The sequence below is a fragment of the Azolla caroliniana genome, unplaced genomic scaffold, assembly GCF_043228905.1.
Source record: "Azolla caroliniana isolate FFs.n. ecotype wild unplaced genomic scaffold, voAzoCaro1.0.p SCAF_1, whole genome shotgun sequence".
NCBI lineage: Eukaryota > Viridiplantae > Streptophyta > Polypodiopsida > Salviniales > Salviniaceae > Azolla > Azolla caroliniana.
Window position 1 is genome coordinate 489711 of NW_028230436.1, and position 21280 is coordinate 510990.

Below are 21280 nucleotides of genomic sequence, written 5' to 3' on the forward strand. Positions count from 1 at the left end.
ATGGCCATGGGAATTTATTCTCAGAAGTGCATGATCATGTTACTAGTTTCCTTGAAGAGACTACAGGCCTCCTCATTAAGAAATTGCAGCAATTTATTTTTATTTCCTTTCCAACAGGGGATTAAACCATTTTTTATAGCATATTAACATGTTGATAAAATGAGGTCTAGAGGTACCAATGCCTCATTGCAAATTAAAGATTTGCTACATTTTATTTTAATTTCCTGTTTGGACACATGAGTGGAATATTTGGTATAGCATCATTACAGATGGTTGTAGTATTTTGATATTAAAATTCCATGGCAATTAGTACTAACACAAATTTGTATTTCTATATACAAGGGATGAAATCAATTAATGTGATTGCAGAAATTAATTTTACTATTAAAATTCAATAGAAGGTCACTTTTTATGTGATGTAAAGAGATACTTGTTAAGTTAAAGGTCCATAACTATGGTTTTGATGATCTTCATGCCCAAAATGTGTATGTCCATGGAGTAAGCATGATAAATAGGCTTGAGTTGAGGGCTCCTAGACTCAAATGATCTTGTGGTGCTTATAGTATCGTAGAATTGTCACATCAAGGAACCAAAATTTATAGTTAAATTTAACTAACAAAGAATACATGTTCTAGGTTTGAGAGCCCAAACATCAATAGTAGGTACTAATGCAAATGGAGCTTGTACTTATTATCTCTATATTAATAGATTCACATTTAAGCTTGAATTATGAATGCTTATATGGAGGATAGTTGTATTACTACTAATTGTGTCCCTATATGCTGGTAATTTGTGTATATGGTTTCAACCATTGTGTATATATGGCTTTTCAAGCAAGAAATTGTCACTCACCCTTGAGACCATGGACACAATAGACTAGTATACACATTAGTTCTTGCATTAACACATGTTTTAATTACACAACTAATTGTCATGTGGTGAAACCAAGCATGATCATATATACAAAATTCAACTCAAATGCTTAAGATTTCGACTTTGGATAATGAAGAAGGTCAAGCCTTTAAGAGAGAAAGAGATATACATATTTTTAACACCAATAGTAGACCAACTGTGAACTATGAGCTTGTGCCTAGCCATTGCTAAGGGTCAAGCTTGGGTTCTCTCAATTTTTAGAGAGTGGGAGGGAGGGGGAGGGAGAGAGACATGAAGACTAAACTCAACTAAAAGATGAAAAGTGAAGGAGCAAAAGTGAAAAGCTAATACTTCTTTTACATTTTTGTCCCATGGCTTTCTCTTATTCATATGTGAATCTCCCTTTTAGCCTTTCGGTTTGAGGTGACTTGTTGATACTTAACAAAAGGGATTAGTAACAAATATTTGAGATGTCATTCTCCTTGGTATGTAGGACCATGCACCATTCCTGCTTATTTTTTATTGTCATCCCTCATGATATCATCTTGAAGAAATTGACCTTCCAAGTTTTTGAGAATATATATGCCATATTTCAAGGCTAGCCATGAAATGATAAGACAATGCATTCTCCCATGTATTGCTTGACATCCTATGATCCATATACCAAGGTAAACTCTTTTCCAAATGTAAGATTGATGATGGAAATGTGATGAAGTCCAATATTGAAGTTTGTAGCTCGCTTAGTAAGGATTCTCCAAATTTGCCTACTCATAACATGTTTATGACAATATGTAGGTCAATCATTAGAGTTCAATGAAGATTAACAGTGGGTCCATTACCTTATTGGTAGTTGTTTCTATTTTCTAATAAAAGGGAATATATTTAGTAAAAATCCTATCCATCGAATAAGAATGGCTAGATAATAATGTACATCAACGAGGAGTTAATTAGGCCATAGTAGACTCATAAGGAGAAAGAATGAATAGATAGTACTACAGAGGTTAGCTCCAATAAGAAATGCTAGTTTCTTTATGTGTCCTTCAACCTTCACAATTGAGTGCACGTGTGACTTGAGGTATGTCTCTACCTACAATGTGGTGATACAATATAGAGCCAAATGCACATTGAGAGGCCGAAGTAAAAGATACACATCCAAAGTCATTAAGGATGTCATTTGACATGCTCTCATAGCCTTGATGCCCATAACCGGAGGTGGAGTGTTCTTTTAGGTTCGCTAACAAGTGAGTTTATAGACACTACTTTGCAAGTACAAGTTTTAGAGGAGATACAAGCATTGACTAGGGTCATATTTTCACATAGTTTCACGCCGAGGAAAACCTCCTAAACAAGTGAAGCGACGTAGAGAGTGAAGAAAGGAGAGGCTCCCATCCCAACAATGCTTTCCAATTGAATTGACCAACCCAACTCCCCAGATAACCAAGAGGCTATTATAGTAATCCAATATAGTGAACATATATACTGACCGGAGAACAACTTGATGAAATCCAAATATTGGGCTCCCGAGCAACGGAAGAGGCGAGCACAAGGATGTGGGTCACGTGGAGTAATGTGAGATGTGTGAATGAATCGGATCGGATCGACTCTCATGCGTATCGAGAGTCAACCAACATGATCCATGTATGTACATATGTATGTATGTATGTATGTATGTATGTATGTAGTGGGTTCAGGTTGGGCGAGTCAAGAATGAAGAGGCTATAACTTATCATTCATTTATCGAGGCACATCTTAAGTAAGTATGTATGTATGTAAGTTTCTCTTCTTCTTCTTCTTCTTCTTGTAGCCTCCTCCTCCCCTGTCCCTAAAGAAAGGAGACGACCAATTTTTTAGGGTTGCTTCTTTCGTTCTTCTTCTTCTTCTTCTTCTTCTTCTTCTTCTTTGTTTTATCCTTCGAACGGTCACCGACCTCTGAGCAATCGATCGATTTGACCTAGATCTCTGCTACACACAGAAAGAGATAGATAGATAGATAGATAGATAGAGAGAGCTCTTCTACCTCAGTGTCAGAGAAAGAAAGAAGAGGTAGGCTCATCATCATCATCATCATCACCATCTTCTTCTTCTTCTTCCTTCCCTTAATTTTTGCGATTATTCAGAGAGCAGGAGATGGAACTTCGCTGCGTTTCATTGGAAGTAGGAATTTGCTTTTTAATGTTTGGAGAAGCTTTCCCTTCTCTGGGTCAGCTTCTAACAGAAAAATATCTAAGACGGAACCTCGTTCCTAACCCTAAACCCAACCGTCACCGTCACGATCACTGTAACCCCAGCCTATCGCTTCCGGGTACCCCTGTCCCTAACCAAAGCCCTAAACCTCAACCTAACCCCAATTCTTGCTCTTCCGAGTTTATTTTTCTCTTATGCATATTTTGTGTGTGTAATCGGTTTCAGTGTCTCTGTTCTAACTATTTTGCCTTTGATCTGTTACCTTTCAAATGCTATCCTGACACAGTAAGAGCTGGTAAAAGAATTCCTCAAATTAAACCATAATCTTGTAAATTTCCAGTTTAATTAAAGCCTGATCTCGAAAAAATCCTTTACATTGAAGCCTGTTCTTGGAAACATACCACTGTATTTAAGCCTAAGCATGAAAATTCCCCTTTTAATTAAGCCTGGTTTTTGAAATCGAAAACAGGAAGGCAGAGAGAGAAAGAGAGCATCAAGATTTATTTTAGCCACAGAGAGTTATATGGACTAGGGTTTCATTAAGCCATATCTCAGACCATATGATCTGCCCTCTCTTTTAGGGTTTGTTTTAGACATGCCAGAAATCATACTATCTAGATTATCCATTTCTGTTCACGGGGTTTGTATATCCATGCATGCTTTATAACGTTTGATCTAGCCTCGATTGTCTATTTGCAGGGCTTGTCCTAGCCATACCACAAATAATAGAATTGCATCTGTCTGATCTGGTTTCATATTTCTTTTAGCCATGCTACACAGCTTATGATCTGGTGTGTTTTACCTCTTTTTGGGGCTTGTTATTGTCATGTCGTAAAGTATATATTATCTGGCCTGTTTCTTTCCTGTGTTTGGGCTCCCTCTATCCTTCTCTCTCTCTCTCTCTCTGTCGTTGAAGCTAGCTTTTGGAGATTATTAGGGTTTGGCTTTTTGCCCATTTTTCCTGTTCAACCAAACCTCCATTTCCTCTTTCAGGTTGTCGGAAGCCGGACATAGAATAAAGTATCATTAGGTAAAAAGCCTTTGAATCGAGCTTTGCCGACTTCTCCTCGATCCAAGATCTTCAGGATTTTGCCTGATTCTGACACGAGAATTCCCAGATTTCAGTTGTATAGTTGACACAGGATTCCCAAGCTTAGTTACAGGATTTATTATCAGTTTCTTAACGATTTGGATGGATGGTGGTATGTATTATGGGTCTTCAGGAAAGCGCCCACATCTAGATGATGATGGTGGGGATCGCAGCAATGGAAGGCACAAGAAGAGATCAAATCTAAGTGAGGATCACATGAATTTGAATGCATCGGAAGAAACTGAGTATCGCCTTCTATGCCCTGGCAGCAAGATTGGTAGTCTCATTGGTAAAGGGGGTTCTGTAATCAAAGCATTGAGAACAGAGTGTAGATCAAAGATCAAAGTAGAGGACCCTGTGTCTGGATCAGAGGAGAGAGTGGTTCTCATAAGCTCATCCTTGGATCAATTCAAAGAAGTAAGTCCCTATGTGTGTAATGCTCAGGAAGCAGTATTCAAAGTTCATGCAAGGATCAGTGAGGTTGAAGAAGAAGATGATCCTGTGAATGTTAGGCTATTGGTCCCGAAGAGCCACATTGGGTGCTTGTTGGGTAAAGGGGGGAAAATCATTGAGCAAATGAGGAAGGAATTCGGTGCTCAAATTAGAATACTTCCAAAAGAGCAGCACCCTCCATGTGCCGCATCAGCAGATGAGCTGGTTCAGGTGAGTACAGATTATTGTCTCTGATTGCAAAACACTATATTCATTATTGACATCTTATTTGTAAATTTAGTGACAAATGAACCGTTAGAAACCCAATGAGAGCACATCTTATCTATGTATTTATGAGGTAAAAGAAATCACATCCCAATGAGTATTTATCATCCTCTTTCCTAACAAGATATTGCCTGCAAACTACAATATAATATGCATCTGATTTGCTGTTTAGAAACAAATGAATAAAGAACTGAAATGAATTTTTAACATCATCTTCAAAAGAGACCAAAATCGCCCATGATGCCAAAAGATTCTGTGAAAACCAATATACGCTTTGAGAGCAAGGAAAAGTACAGAAGAAGCCACGTTTACAGGGACAAGATAAAAAACTATGATTAATAGTTGACATATTTATAAATGGATTTAAAACATAATTTCTTCTCATTGTTTTAAAGCTTTACATCCTACTTTCTCAAACTACATTATTCAAAAACAACATATTGCCTTTCCGGGGAACTGCTAGAAATGACATTAGTGAATTCTGGAGGATAAATACAATGTTTAAGCTGACCTTAATAATGAGATCTTAATGAATTAGGAAGGTTAATAACCAATACATCAGAAATATTTCATTTTAAAACATATGATGACAGTTCAAATTCGGTTTTTAAAGCTATAGATTGCATGTTTACAGGCTCTTTTTCAGGCATGAGATTGACATATATTCATAATATATTATTTGTGTAGGTTACTGGGGAGGCATCTGTGGTTAAGAAGGCATTGTTTGCAATTACAACACGTTTACATGATAATGTTTCTGGCGAACGAACACAGAGGAACCCAGCTACTAACTTCATGCCTCCGATATCTGGAGGTGCTTTATATCCTCCTGGTGGGTATTTGCAACCAGCTGGATCACTTCTTGGTCCATCTCTCGGAGGCCCTATGGCTTCTCTTGGTTATTCTTATGGTGGGTTATATGGAGAGAGTGGTATGGCAAGTGCTTGGCCTTTGGCCTCTGGTTTATCCATGACTCCCCAACTAGGAAATACTAGTGGTCATGGAGGGGAAGAGACAGAACTTAACATTCGGCTTCTTTGTCCTAATTCAAGAATCGGTAGTATTATTGGGAAGGGTGGTAGTGTGATCAAGAAAATGAGAGAAGAAAGTGGTGCGAAGATCAAAATAGGAGAGCAAATGCCAGATAATGAGGAGTGCCTTATTCAGATTTCTTCTCCAGAGGTAGGCCTTATACTAAATCATCATACCCATATTTTGGGTTCTAGATCTTCTAACATACATAGTAACTTGACGCATACTCTTTCTTTTCAGTATGTGGACAGCTACCCTTCAGCTGGAATTCAAGCAGCTTTACAAGTGTTTAGGCGGCTTGCAGAGTTGCAAATGGACAAAGACAAAGACAACAAGTCTTTCATGATTCGCCTCCTCGTGCCATCTAGTCAGATTGGTTGCCTGCTTGGTAAAGGTGGTAGCATAGTGAGTGAAATGAGAAAAGCTACCAAAGCAAATATCCGGATTTCACCGAAAGATGAGCACTCCAAGTGTGCAGAAGAGAATGATGAGCTCGTACAGGTATTTTGTTTTGACATCCTTTTGTACTCATGTAAACTTGCGGGCTGGAAATATTTATTTGAGACTGACGAACATTCTTTATTTCTTTCTAAATATTTGTGGTGTCATATTAAACTTTAATGAAGGTATTTTGTCGTCATTTCTTATTAGTTCATGTATGAAAAGTCTACTCAGTTAAGTAATAAATAAAACTTTTACACTATGCATTCCTGCGTTTTTGACAAACTTTTACTGACTCCTGGTTATTGTATGTATTAGATCATGGGTGACCAAAATGTGGTACAAGATGCTATGACTCAAGTTCTCAATAGGCTTCGCAACAACTTATTCAAGGGACATGAAAGCCAAGATGTGAGCAGTGGTAGTATGTATGGATCTTCTGTGCTTGCATCATCAGCTTCACTATATGCAGGGGCAAACATGCTTGGGGGCTATGGAGGGAGGCTGGATTCAGGGTCTCTTGGAGGAATGTATCCATTGACTAATGTTGGCTATTATGGAATGGATTACAATTATGGTGGGTATGGAGCAAGTGGGCTTACAGGGTCTGGGTTAACCTCTTCAACTGGATTGCAATCGTCAATGGGTAGAGATGCTAAAGAATCAAGGCGCCGCCAAAGATAGAGCCCTGTAGTTTTTTATGATCAAGGGCTGAATCAGTTTTGTTTGCTCAAATTGTATCCTCAATAGCTTTTTTTAGGGTTTATTATTTTGGATACAACTTTTGGACCCATGAACACACTGTTTTTTTACTTTTACAATATCTTATGCCTATTTATTTCCCCACCATTCTCAGCTTTCTGCCTGTGGGTTGTTGACTTTTAACAAATTTCAAGCTTTACCACTAACCTACCTCCGGAAATGCCAATATTTGTCTTTTCACGGTTTTTTCTGGAGAGTTGTATGATTTCGGTGATTAACTAAAATATCTACATCTCCCCTGTTAACTCTGGATGATATTATTTCCTTGCTCTTTTCAAGAGTATCTATTTTTCCTTTATTTTTTGTTGTAAGCACTTTTTCCACAGTGAAATTTTGGTCGTATATATGTAATAAGAAATATGATAATACTGCTCCCTCCCTACTGGAAATGAGACTGGCAACCGTCATATTTACACATATTTAATAGTATGGTATGTCCTAACATTATTTCTGTACTGGGTAGGTAGGCAGTGATTGAACCTTCATATTCACATGTTTGATAGTATGGTAAGTCCTAACATTGCATGTGTTCATGGAATGGCTGGGTAGCCTGTGATCCACCAGTTCCTCGAATATACCTAATGTCTCAAATGGTCATTTTGCTAGGTAGACGATGACCTACCAGTTTCACAAATTACTTTGACTGGAATATTCTTAGTCGAAATGGTCATTCTTAATTCTCCAAACGTGATTTACTATTAGAATGCATTCCTTGAATCTCCTCCATTCATAATATGATCCTCCAATGTTGGCTACTAATGAATGTGTGATCCCTTCAATGTGGGCTGTCTTCAATATGCAAGTTCTTAAGGTAAGGTGTCCTATTGTGGATTTGAAACTGCATATGAATTGACGTTTGTAAGAATCTAGCTGTGACAAGGAAATTGTATAGAACATAGCAACACTACAAGCAAACACATGAATAGCTGCAAGCAAGTCCTCGATGTGGGGACTTATGCTTATAAAGTCTCTCGAATCCATCCATATTCATGGGTAGAATATACTATGATGAACTAGATGTGTTGAGTAGTGTGGAAACTAGATGTTTCATAAAAGTTGATCTTGTAGATGTTCAGATATGTATGAAGTCTTCAATACTACATTCCAAATCCTAGAGCAAAGCTGCCATTGAAATACTGCGTATACATCCATGGCGTATACTGGTTCTTTCCTTTATATACTGGCGTATACATCCATGCGTAAACGTATACTGGTTCTGATTCTCTCCTACTATTCTAATTTATGCAATTTCTAATATGCTTTATTTCATCACATACGCATACATTGTAAATGGTCTACATCTCTATCCTTGCAAACCCAGGTCCTATGGGGTAAAGAGTACTGCATATGTTATTCATCTTAACAAAGCAGGAAAAGTACTTTGATATACGATTTTGTCAGCAAAAACCATGCCTAGAATCAAGTTAAAAGATCTACAAAATAATGCAGATACTTGAGTAATTGAACATAGAAAATATTGTCAATTGCAGTCTTAAACAAGAATAAAAAATTAATGTTAACTTTCAAGTTCAATTCCATTGACAATGGAAAATAACATGGATCCTTGCTTATCGTTTCACTTATCGAGATCAAATTTTTATCCACGTGTATCCAGGAAGAAGCACTAAAATGTTTGTACAGTACATTTGCTCTTGATGAGTAGTTGCAACCAGACAATCCTGACAAACACAAACTGAAAATCCACTCCCCCTAATGAACTGTTAGAAAAACTGAAAATCCACATAGGAACTTGATAAATTTGAGCTTGTTCGGGCAGCTTGCTGTATATCTTTAGAAATATTTTCAGCAGCCAGAGCCACAGCTGCTTCAGCCATGGAAGATGGTGCAGTCCTTGTTCCATTCATGTTCAAATCAAAGGGTTTAGGAACCTCAGGTGGTGACACACTCCGGATCAACGCCCAATTCACACCATCAAAAAACGGGTGTTGCTTTATCTCTGTTGCACCACGTTTGTATGCAAGCCTATGTTGTGGATCCTTCACAAGTAATCCTCTTATCAAATCTCTTGCTCCGAAAGTAATGTTCGGTGCTTCTGGAAACTTAAGGGGTTGTCCAACTACATTGAAAAGAGTCACTCTGTTTCCTGAACCCTTGAAAGGTGTTTTCCCATGCATAAGCTCGTAAAGGAGGACTCCAAATGTCCACCAATCAACTGCACTTCCATGCCCTTCTCCTTTAATAATTTCAGGTGCTAAGTATTCGTGGGTGCCCACAAATGACATTGATCGTGCCCCCGTTGGCTCTGCGATTAGTTCGGGTAGAGTCGTAATCTCGCTCTTGTGTTTACGGATTTTTCTTTCCTTTCCTAAGAAAATGTTAGGAGAGAAACACGACGTAGGAGGCGCACATGGAGTTAAACAAGTAGGTTGTACACAATAAGCTAGGATTTTATTGGTTGCATACATATCATGACATGACTTCACCAAGGTTGGACTAACCATGCACCGTAGGGACAAATCAAAATCTGAAAGCATGATATGCCCGTCTTCCCGGACAAGAACATTTTCTGGTTTCAGATCCCTGTAAATTATCCCCATCATATGTAGATATTCCAATCCCAACAGAACTTCGGAAGCATAGAATCTGCAAGATAAAGTTTCCAGACTTTCACTACAATATTATTTTCTGTTTAAATTTTTTTCACTTAGAAACAAGTTTGTTTTCATTAATCTTTCTATTATTTTTCTTATCAAATGTTTTTTTGGTTTCAGAATTCCTGAAATAAAATAAAACCAATGTATTAATATGCATAAAACCCTAGTTCCTGCATAAACACAACAGCAAAAGTGCAGGCAGAAAACCTTTGGAGCCTCCCCACAAATGTGTGGGTTGGCTCCAAAAAACACACTAATTATAGTTCTACCCTGGTCATGATGCAAAGACAGCCGAAAGTCAGGAGAAGCAGAAGTTTTTTATGTTTGGAAATCGAGTCTCAGACATGTCAAACAAATCTATCCAAGTAAAAGGTCATATAGAAAAATATTTGTTTTGTTGGTTGGTGTTGAGTTTTAGGGTCAGCCCTTTAAGTTTTATTTTTCATGTTTGTTCAATTCCCACTGTCATTTTTGTCATTCATTTATTTATTTATGTGTCTGCACATAAATGAATAGGTTCAGCATGAGAATAGTGAAAATTGTAACCTAGGAAGACCAAGTTCTCCAAAGACGTTGAAGAAAGTGTATTTGTTTCATACTTAACTTTCTCAATTTGGACTATGGGGTTACATTGCAGAAAAGAAGCCTCGTTCAAGTTTCATCTTAAAGAGCAAGAAAGCAAAGATCGAGGGGGATTAATTTTTGTCAAGTTGGCAAAAGCGTTCATACGTACGTGTTATTCCAACCAGTTTTAGGTTATGTGGAAGCTAGAGTTTTAGGTCTTGTTCTTGTGCAGCTTGGTGCAGGACATAACTCTTCATATCCATGAGAATACATCCTACGTAGTTTCTCAATTTACCATCAATATCCTTTCTCAATGACTTCTAACAGCAATGATGCCCATAGTCTTGCATGCCAAAAACTTTGATCAAAACAAGTCATTTTTGTAAAGTTTGATTGTTCGGCTCTTTCATTTTTATTTCTAGTCTCTCTATTACGGAATGGGGGGAATCAAATCCAAATTCCACACACGTATTTCTCGTATAATTTCAGAAAATCACATGTTGCTTTGTTTGACACTTTTCACATTTGCATGCATGTCAAACATGGATTTTCTTTTGACCCTAGTCACACATGTACGCAGGTCAAACTCAGAGAAAGGGCCAATTAACATCCATGCATATATCTGGAAACTGTCATACCAATTCATGTCATTTAGCCATAAATTCTCTAGCAAGAAACAATAACAAATTTTATCACTGGCTAGTTCTGAATCTAGGAGTACAGCATATCACTTGCCCAACATAGATACTAAGATACGAGGAACACATTTCAAGGATTCCATCGAGTTGTGAATAATTAGTCAAATTTGTATAGAGCAAACCAGAAATCGGAAGGGACAAGTGAGAGAACTGAAAACTTGAGTCATATAGCATGAAGCTGGTGTAGAAAGAGTGTGACGACTAAGAGGCAATGATAGTCAGGAGAAGGTGGATGTTGATGTGGAATAAAGAAACAGAGAACAGATGTAGAAAAGATTAAAAACTCCTAGATTTTCCGTATTGCCCCTACATTTCCCCAAATACCTTCAAGCCAACTCCGCAAAGAGAGAAAAGCGACCACATAAAAAATTCCTCAAATAGCAGATATAATTGAGGAAAAAATGGATGAATTGAGCATATAATTGCTTAAATACCACATACGGTTTCTTAAGAGATGGTTGACCAAGGGTATTTAGGGAAATAACCAAAAACGAGGGGTATTCCAATGTTTTTCCCTGAAAACACATTATAAAGAAAGCAATGGTTGAAACTTGAAAGACAGGGTCAGTTTCTCAATGAGCCAGGTACTTCTTGGTAGCTGAAACAGTTGTCCAGTTTCCATCCCATAGGCATAACTTGAAACTTTGACGGCTTATTGATGTAAGATGGAGAAATACGACATCTTAACAATCTAGATGCCATATTTGAGAAAGAACTGGAAATGCCCAAAAATTCTCCACAAGCACAAACCAGAGAATCAAGAAAAAGACACACAGAAGTCTTGTCTCTGCATTCGTAACTCAAAATCGAAAATTTCCAAATCTTGAATATAATCGCAATAAGTTTCTTTTCATTTACATTATCCAGCTCTGATACCATGATAACAAATCCCAGGAGAAACCTCTAGTTAAAGGACTGACTAGGAACGCGATTCCAACAAAACAAAGTATATTAAATCATATGATTTTAACTGAGAATCGAAAATTTCCAAATCTTGAATATAATCGCAATAAGTTTCTTTTCATTTACATTATCCAGCTCTGATACCAGGATAACAAATCCCAGGAGAAACCCCTAGTTAAAAGACTGACTAGGAACGCGATTCCAACAAAACAAAGTATATTAACTGATATACTGACCTCAGATTCCTTCACAGAAGGATTGGTATAAATTACAGAACATAAAATATCCTGACCTCAATTCCTAACAATACTATTAAATATACATGATTTGTAGAACAACGAAACATGCAAACCAAAACTACAAATGGATGCAAGAATTCACAAAAATGAACTTCATAGTATGAATCTGTGAACAACATATCATTTCGTGATCAATGCATAATCATTCTATGTTTAGATTACACAACATGATAACTTGACCTCAAATTGCTTCATAGAATTCAAAAAGATGAACTTCATAGTATAAATCTGAGGTCAACATATCATTTCGTGATCTATGCATAATCATTCTATGTTTAGATTACACAACATGATAAGCTGACCTCACATTCCTTCATAGAATTCAAAAAAATGAACTTCATAATATGAATCTGAGGTCAACATATCATTTCGTGATCAATGCATAATCATTCTTTGTTTAGATTACACAACATGATAAGGTGACCTCACATTCCTTCATAGAATCATTGAACTACAAATTTCTCCTACCATGATTGACTTATGCACAATAACAACTACACATCAAATGTAAGAAACCCAGGAAATGAACCTGACAGAATGATTTATGTACAGATTCCAGAACATGATATGTTGACTTCAAATTCATTCATAAAACTCTCTTGATACAAATTACTCTTACCACGATGGAACATCCACATCACAAGGACAACATCAGTAGCATGAAACCAAAGAAAAATAAATTAAACTGACCTTGCAGCTTGTTCCGAGAAGTGTTTGCCCGGTTGACGTTGTCTGAGTGTATGAAGGTCGCCTCCAGAACAAAACTCCATGACAAGACATGTCAATGTATCTGATTCAAAATGAGCATAAAGTGTGGGTAGAAATGGATGATCTAACAACAGTAAAATCTCCTTCTCTGTCTCAGCTCTAGGCAGTTTCTTTCGGACAGCCAATGCAGCCTTATCCATAACTTTCATAGCAAACAGACAACTAGTGCCTTTTAGCTCAGCAAGATACACACTACCAATATCGCCACACCCCAGACGTTTCATAAGCTTAAAGTGATGAAATCCAAGGGGTCCGTCTCGTGAAGAAATGGCTTGAATTGCATCCCATCGAGCATCATTTCCTTTATGTGGTTTATTACTAGGATTGCTCGCACTGTTGCCACTTTGAATACCATCATTCGCAGCATTACATATGTTTCTGTCCCTATATCCAACGTTTTCAATGCTTATCCAATCTTCGGTGATTGTTCTATCCATCCTAACTGTGATGTACTCACCGTGTTGCAATTCTGAATAGCATCATTGATAGCATCACATTTTCTGCCATCTGTATATGCCACATCCTCAGTGCTTATCCAATCTTCATTGATTGTTCCACCCATACACTTTGTATTGCGCCCAGAGCCATCCTTAGATTTATCACTATTTCTCAGTATGATGATGTTGTTTGGGTTGTTTATCATAATTCAGAGATATGGTTGTGAAGACCCAAATCCTCTTTTCCTTTAAACGGGTGATTCTTCATTCTTCCTTCTCAATGAAGAGTAAAAATTGAGTTATTTATCCAAATCAATGCACTTTCTCAATTTCTAAGTCATTGAAAGAGCCCAAAATTCGACATTAAAACCAAGGTTTCCGTTGATCTTATCCTCTGCCGGAAAAATCAAATGAAAAAAATTTGTTTTTCAAGCAATGAAAAACCTCAGTTTATTGAAGTTTAGATAAAAAGGGAACTCTAACTGAAAACAGGGTTCAGATCGAAATTAAAGTCTAATTGAACATAAGGTTTAGATCGATGGAAAATCTAATTTAAAATAGGATGTTGATCCATAAATTACGATAGCTAAAATCGAAAAAAGAAGAAGGTTTAGATCGATCATAACAAGTTTACGGGGGGGGGGGGGGGGGGGGGGGGGTGTTGGAGAGAGAAACAATAAGACAGATGGAGAAATAAAACAAAAGGAAATTAAGAAGACATTAGGGTTTCTGAATCGATATGATTTTCGCAGAGGAGATTTTTACTCAACCATGAGAAGAAGAAGAAGAAGAAGAAGAAGAAGAAGAAGAAGAATACAAGTGTTGTCAGGGGAGACGTAATCGAGAAATTGGCGGAAAAGCAATGAAAAGGAGACGGAGACGGAGACTGTTGCGGGGGGGGGGGGGGGGGGAGAGGAAGTTGTTAAATAGAAGAAACATAAAACCCAACCCACAACATAGAGGAGCTAAGCCTGGTCTGGTGGTGGTGGGTGGATTGAGTGCTTTTTCTTACCTTTCCCCATCTCCATCTCCATCATCATTCTTCATTCTTCATTCTTCATTCTCATGTGTGTCTCTCTGAGTGTTGTGTTTGTTTCATACCTTGGCATAGTTTTAAGGCGCCAGCCACACATGCATGCTAATGGATGCTTCTGCTTGTGTCTCGTATGTACTTTGTTACTAGCGTTACTTTTGTCGAACCATGACTAGGTAGGTTTGCTGGATCATGGCCACAAGCCTCTCCCTAGCACATTCGTATTAGACAGAACATATGTCCTTCCATCGCTTAATTTACTAGAGCATGATCCCAAACCTCTTCATGGTATATTCCCTTTAGAGAATGGAGTCTTTTACATAGAATGACAAGGAATATTGATAATATTCATAAACAAGGGAAGATAATGTGGTTATTTTGTTGACATCTTGTTTGTTTGTAATAAAGATGCATGAGAAGGACATCCCAATCGAAAGTGGGCAATATTCAGATTAGACACCTGGCCTTGAGCAAAGGAATCTATAATCCTCCCATTCCATGCAAAGGTGCTCTCTGATGGCAACCTTATGTATCAATGTGCATGGATATTACTAAATTATAAAGAATGGCATATCACCGATTATCTTTTAGTTTTCAAATGAGTCCATGGATCTTTTTTATTTGGTGAAGCCAACCTAAAGTGTATGTACATTACCAATGCTTGAGCCCACCAAACACGAACATAATGCAACATGTAATGGATAGTCAAGCCCATCGTGATTGATGGCCAATTTATGACGCATCAACTATACTCCGTTGATTTAACTCACTTCCAAACATCATGAAGATAACATGATAACTCTAGCACCTAAAGGCATAGGTTATGTTGTGTCAAGGCCAAGTTCAAAACATACATTCTAAAACTTCCAAGCAAGAGAATATTGAATCACAATAAGTTATACATCCAAAAGATGTGATACAGTCAAGACAACAATGACTTGTATTTGGTTTGTTTCATTTTTCATCAATCATTGCCGATGTAGAGACGTTAACGTCATCCGTGTATAATAATCCTTAGGCATATGAATCCACATGTGATCATTAATTTAGTGTGAGTGTTAACTACGCATTTGCTTCCTACGTGTCCTATCACCCTCAACTATAAATTGCCTAACATATGTGTTGAACTGCATTTAAGGGGCACCAATTGGATGTTACACTTGCAACGCTTTTCATCAACATTGGCAAACATACAAATTTCCATGTAATATTGTTGAAATAACACAAGGCTTGTTGCCCCTATAAGTGTGGATTAAAAATAGAAATGTTTCCTTTGTGCAATTTCTTAAGTTCTTCAAGTTTACATCTTCAAGTTCTTCATGTTACACTTGCAACGCTTTTCATCAACATTGGCAAACATACAAATTTCCATGTAATATTGTTGAAATAACACAAGGCTTGTTGCCCCTATAAGTGTGGATTAAAAATAGAAATGTTTCCTTTGTGCAATTTCTTAAGTTCTTCAAGTTTACATCTTAAGCATTATTTTTGGATTAAGGCTTGTTTTCTATTAACCCCAAGATTGGAAGTTACGTCGCTTCTCTTTCTTAAGACTTATAATTGTTCAAGTAATGAAGGAGAGTCATTAAGTTTTGATACAAGTGAGGCCATTCTTCGTGAATTGATCATATTGTGAATTGTGTGGTAGATCGTTTAATATCAACATGGTTTCTCAAAGCTCAAAGGATGACCTCCCCCACTTGTCTAACCTATAATAGCTAAGATGATTGAATGACCTTGATTGATAACCTAAATTGAAGAAAGAATCATGACCAAGTAAAGTTTGGAGCACAAAGAAATGCTCATGGAGCCCTACAAATGATCATTGACTTAAAATGTCCCTAAACAAAAAAGAAGCCCTCTAAAAACTCCCTTGTTCCTTTTGCCATGAAGCTCAGGAGACTACTGACTATTGTCCTATAGTCTTTTCCCTTCGCTCAACAAGTATGGAATAAAGTCATGTCTTTATTCCTAACAATCAATGTCGATTGCCTAATCTCATGGGGATCAATGATGTGGGGAGTGTTACATTCCAACTTGATGTTGTATGAGGCAAACAATGTTCATGAGGCAATGACAATGCATAATAGAATATTGATATTAGTTCATCCCTTTCAGCAACCTCGAAAGCAGGTGTGATCTGTCCAGATTTGGAAAACAGTGACCACAGTAACATTATGGGAATTATGGAAATGTCGATGTAATCGACTATTATGATGTGGCAGACATTCGTCTCACAGAAGTGTTGCTTGAGATATGGGAGAACTTGTTGGCAGTAGTCCATGGACAGTATGATAATATGCATGGTTCCCCAAAGACTGTGAACAAGAGAAGGAAAAAGTTGCCCATGTTTACAATGTCAACTCAAGAGCCTCAATGCCACTATCAACTTCCATGAACTCTTTCTTGAATATCAACAAATTCCAACACCTTCTACAAAGTTTGATATTTGCTCTTATGATTAGTTTACATCATTGTACATAAAAAGTTGTAACCTTCTGGGCAAACAGGTTCAAGTTGTAGCCTTCGGGCATTTTTTTCTTAATACTATTGAAGAAAATCTTAATAAATAAATAAAAATTAATTAAAAATAACAAAATTGCCTTCTTCCTTTATTCCATACATGTTAATTTTCTACCCAAACTCTCTCAAACATAACAACAACATGACCCACGAGCTTTTCTTTTTACACTTCCACTTCTTTCATTGTCGAGAATCTTTGACTTTAAACTTCCCATAACTTGGAAAGATGCTCTTCTATCATCCGAAATCTTCTCTTTCTACCCAAATGCACTCAACAATAGCAATAATGTTTCGTTACTAAAGGACTTTTACATCTACACCTCCACTTTTTTTTATTGTAGAAACTTTGTGCACGATCGAAAGTGTTTTTCGTGTAGATTTGCCTAAACCAAGAATCCCTTGAAAACACCTCCTGAATTATCGTATTTATTTTTATCCACATGCCCATAACAATAAAACTAACATTTATGGAGGGCAATCTCAATAATAGCATAATGTGTACCCCAATCCCGCCTTTTTCATTTTGGAAACAGACGTAAGTGGTCAAAAGCGTGATTGGGGTACGCATTACTCTATTATTGGAAAGAAGTTGTTGGTAACACCCCCGGTGACGCGAAGAGAAAGGCAATCGAATGAGAGAGAGAGAGAGAACACGCGCGTAGCGCTTACTCAACACACGCTTCTCGCATTTAGAAATCGGAAAGAAGCACATCCGACACCAACAGAGACACAATTATGCACAACTTTATATATATTTATGTACATAGACGATAGGTTACAACTCCGGTTTTGAGCCGAACCGAGCAGACCATATTACAACAATCGTTTGCAGGCAAGCCGCTAGTCGGGGGGCTCTCGGGCTCGTCACGCCGAGTGGGGCCTTGCACAGAAGACGGAGCGAAAATCGGAAACTCCACAGAGCATACAAGCTCGAACGGAACTAAACCCTAAACCAAAAATGGAACCCCAAACCCTGATAGACAAACAAACGACGAACAAAATCAGGTTACCAACTCAAAAACGGGGGACCCCTAAAGAAGAGACTCTCTCCTCCTTTTATAACCCAAGGAGGGAGATACGTTACAAAGTCGATCAAATATTCCTCTGTTTCAGAGGAGATATTTGCCTTGATTTCCAGAGTGGTGATGGGAGAAGTACATTTAAACCCCTCTCACTTCACACTTTCACACTCCCCCACTACCCTATACGTGTGCATGTGGACCGTTGTACACATCACATTTATTGCCTTTATAAAGTGTAATTTTTTGGACATAGGGGTAATTTGTTAAAATTTGGAACTTCCAGGGGTATCCTGGTACTTTTCCCTATTTTTATTTACATTTCCTAATGTACTTGTGCACATGTCGCACATCGCCGACGTTGCCCGATCCACCCGATTTTCTCATTATTGTCGGAAATCCTCACGACACCGGGTTTTTGGCTTTATTCATTTACGAGGTGTTGTTTCATAATCTACCCAAATGTACCCTCAACAATGCCAGAGGGTTTTTGATACATCATCGTGAGTGATTGTGAGGACATTCGGCGTGGGAAGGTTATTATCAATACATACATGATACCCCTCTCCCGCCCCCAAAAACTCGTCCTCGTGTTCTCTTCTTTGTAATTTTCTTATTTTCACCCTATGCCCTTTCCCTTATTTATGCCAATGCCCTCATCACAGAGAGCTTATTTACCTCGGTCCTCCTCCTCTCCTCCTTGATCAGAAGAAAGAAAAGAATGGGCACTTGCCACAGATGTGGAAGGTCTGGACATGTTGCTCGAGATTGCTCCCTCCATACCTGCTTCCGATGCAACGGGTTTGCATCTTTCTCTATTTCTGTTTTATTTCTCTGAAAACCTAGAAGTTCCATGGATCTCTGTTTTTTCTCGATCTTTATTTTTGGGAGAAATTAAGATGCCCAGGATATATAGGATAATGTGCAGAGAGAGGAAGCGAGGGAGAGAAAGAGACAGGGTTTGAGGTCCGTATATGGTAGTGTTGTTAAGATTATGCAAGTTAGGGTGTTAGGGCTCTCTCTCTCTCTCTCTCTCTCTCTCTCATTTTCGTTGTCTGTTACGAAGTAAATCAACACGTGCGGCTGAGATCATTACATGGTTAGGTTTTTTGAAGTAAATTAACGTGTGCATATGTGTCTGTGAGTTCGTAATATGGTTTGGTTTTTTGAAGGATCATGTTTGGATGTGGTTTTTAAGATATTCTCTCTGTAGGAAAGAGCAGGAAGGGGCACATGGCTTGGGAATGTGTGGAAGGTGTTACATGTGGCAAATGTGGGCAGAAGGGCCACCTCCAACGCAATTGCAAGCATGTGTCTTGCCACAAGTAATGCTAAAACATCCGTCCAAGATTTAAAAGAAAATTAGCCTTGATGCAAGCATGTGATTCAGATCTATACGTTTTAACTAGCTTTACTTCTTCATTGCACAATTACAGTTAAAGCCTGTTCTGGTATCTATGGATATTTTGAATTTATCCCCTAAATCAACTTAACATGCATAGCATTCCACTTGATTTTGTTGCTTTGACACATCATCATCATCTATGTAGATTTATTAGCATTGCAGTTTAAAGGTGGCTCACATAAGAGTCTGGTACATATGCTAGCATTTGAGTCATATTGTGTACTTTTTTGCAACTCATTACTAATTGTTTGTGAATCATGATATTCCAACATCATGAGTGTTTAGGAATGCTCCTTTTCCTGGAGATGGGTTTTGTAGAGTGGCTCTATATTGTTAGCCATGTTTCTATTAAGGTGCCATACTAGTAGGCGCATATTTTTAATCACCGTCTATATGTACTGTGGTGTTTTACCTGCGGTAAAACATAACAGAAAAGATGGCGTTTTGTTGATAAACTGCAAAATTGCATCTTGAATTTTTGTGCTAATAGTGTTGAGCCTTGAACCAGGTGTGGACGGAAAGGACACATTGCAAAGTTTTGTAATGATCCCTTTGCAAAGGTACTTGTTCAAATACAGTTTACAATACAACTTCTTACATTTAGTTGCCAAAATATCCATTTGAAGTCTTTTATTTAACCAATACACTATATCTTGAGATTCCTTACAGAGACTAATGAGTGTCTATACAGTTTCTGTTGATGTTGTCAGGCAGCGGAGGTAGAAAAAATTGAGAGTCAACAAGCTCTGCTTTCAGGAAGAGGATCAATACTCGATGTTCCTACTGGAGGTGGAAATCGAAGCTTTGCAACGAAAACCGTCACCACACAGAAAGATATGCGTGGGCCCTGGGATGGCTTAGGTGTGAATACAAATGATATGGAAAAACATCTGGAATTTCATAATACTTCATGCTTCCAATCAGAACATGGTGAGAGCAGCAGTTCTAGTAGTATTCCACTGGTGAGTTCTCGGAAACGATTGGTATCGACATCTATTCAAAGTGTTGTTTCACAGCGTCTTAGGATTAAGCCATGTGAGAAGTCACAGGCTGTTGAGAGTTTAAGTTGTGGGATTAAGATAACTAAGCCACATTGGAATGGTTTGGTAGATTATGGTAGTGAAGATAGCAATTAGGATGATGTATCTCATTCTCTCCTGTAAATCAACTTGTTGAATTTGGAAATATGAGACCCTTCTCTAATTCTTTGTTACCAGTTTGTAGTTCGAGATTTTTGGGTCATTTTATTGTACCACCTGTTAATTCTTAGTATTCATCATTTTCATTTGGATGTTCTTTAAGCTGTAATACCATAGCAGCAGGGTGGAGTGAAAGCCTTCAACCTTTATAAGACTTTTGCCACCATTTGATTTGAGGATCTTGCACCTAGCCAGTATCAACTAACCTAATCAAACTAAGGACGATTTATGCTGTGTAGTAAGCTAACCTTGATCAAAGTATCCAAAACTAAAATTGTGGTATTACGGCTTTCCATCAGATAATTAATAATTGATCTTGACTTACTTCAATCTGAGTGATTAAGGCATTCCATTTACTTACCTCTTACTGGTGCTAGAGTGGGTTTATTAACCACCCCGGTTCCATCCTATGTACACAATGAAATTAGTAGAAACTGTCCATGGCCTACTACACAAATAAAGTTCGAATGAAATTGCATCTAATAGCACTGCGTGGATGAGTTGGAATGAAACTGTTTTAAGTGTAAATAGTTTTATTTTTTATGGAAAGCTAAAACACCACCAGAATTTGCTCTATGTTGATGCCAATATTAGACCTATTGATGATTAAATCGATAGTTTTGCTTGGATAACAAGCAAAACTGAGTGGTTATATTTTTATGAAAATAGATGGACACAGGAATCTCATAGGAGTGGAGTCATTTTAATTTGGATAAAA

General features: G+C 37.7%; 3 protein-coding genes across 4 annotated transcripts; 2 read left to right on the top strand and 1 right to left on the bottom strand.

The window, feature by feature from the left end:
- The first annotated feature begins 2685 nt into the window (after nucleotides 1–2685).
- On the top strand, nucleotides 2686–7181 carry LOC147868090 (KH domain-containing protein At4g18375-like). 2 transcript variants are annotated; one of them, XM_087315208.1, is made up of 5 exons: nucleotides 2686–2916; nucleotides 2991–4810; nucleotides 5552–6046; nucleotides 6137–6397; nucleotides 6656–7181. In XM_087315208.1, exons 2-5 carry the CDS (start codon nucleotides 4250–4252, stop codon nucleotides 7019–7021), a joined length of 1683 nt encoding a protein of 560 aa, XP_087171334.1. In that variant the 5' UTR covers nucleotides 2686–2916; nucleotides 2991–4249; the 3' UTR covers nucleotides 7022–7181. The 2 variants fall into 2 exon arrangements, with proteins under 2 accessions (XP_087171334.1, XP_087171326.1); XM_087315200.1 differs by having other exon boundaries at nucleotides 4051–4810.
- Nucleotides 7182–8491: 1310 nt separating this feature from the next.
- LOC147868091 (serine/threonine-protein kinase D6PKL2-like) lies at nucleotides 8492–14213 on the bottom strand. The gene is made up of 2 exons (XM_087315220.1): nucleotides 12869–14213; nucleotides 8492–9703 (listed from the first exon to the last, which is right to left on the bottom strand). Exons 1-2 carry the CDS (start codon nucleotides 13381–13383, stop codon nucleotides 8821–8823), a joined length of 1398 nt encoding a protein of 465 aa, XP_087171346.1. The 5' UTR covers nucleotides 13384–14213; the 3' UTR covers nucleotides 8492–8820.
- Nucleotides 14214–18653: 4440 nt separating this feature from the next.
- Nucleotides 18654–20566, top strand: LOC147868092 (uncharacterized). Its single transcript, XM_087315232.1, has 4 exons — nucleotides 18654–18759; nucleotides 19182–19283; nucleotides 19872–19923; nucleotides 20074–20566. The coding sequence occupies exons 1-4, from the start codon at nucleotides 18680–18682 to the stop codon at nucleotides 20497–20499; spliced, it is 660 nt and encodes a 219-aa protein (XP_087171358.1). The 5' UTR covers nucleotides 18654–18679; the 3' UTR covers nucleotides 20500–20566.
- Nucleotides 20567–21280: the final 714 nt, after the last annotated feature.

What these genes read in the sequence shown, in the direction of transcription:
- LOC147868092 (XM_087315232.1), top strand. Translation starts at nt 18,680, where the DNA reads ATGGGCACTTGCCACAGATGTGGAAGGTCTGGACATGTTGCTCGAGAT. An exon ending in ACCTGCTTCCGATGCAACGG is followed by an intron (nt 18,760 to 19,181) that starts GTTTGCATCTTT and finishes AGGAAAGAGCAG; the next exon opens with GAAGGGGCACATGGCTTGGG. An exon ending in GTAATGATCCCTTTGCAAAG is followed by an intron (nt 19,924 to 20,073) that starts GTACTTGTTCAA and finishes TGATGTTGTCAG; the next exon opens with GCAGCGGAGGTAGAAAAAAT.
- LOC147868091 (XM_087315220.1), bottom strand. Translation starts at nt 13,383, where the DNA reads ATGGATAGAACAATCACCGAAGATTGGATAAGCATTGAAAACGTTGGA. An exon ending in TTCTCGGAACAAGCTGCAAG is followed by an intron (nt 9,704 to 12,868) that starts GTCAGTTTAATT and finishes TTTATCTTGCAG; the next exon opens with ATTCTATGCTTCCGAAGTTC.
- LOC147868090 (XM_087315208.1), top strand. Translation starts at nt 4,250, where the DNA reads ATGGATGGTGGTATGTATTATGGGTCTTCAGGAAAGCGCCCACATCTA. An exon ending in CAGCAGATGAGCTGGTTCAG is followed by an intron (nt 4,811 to 5,551) that starts GTGAGTACAGAT and finishes TTATTTGTGTAG; the next exon opens with GTTACTGGGGAGGCATCTGT. An exon ending in TTCAGATTTCTTCTCCAGAG is followed by an intron (nt 6,047 to 6,136) that starts GTAGGCCTTATA and finishes CTTTCTTTTCAG; the next exon opens with TATGTGGACAGCTACCCTTC.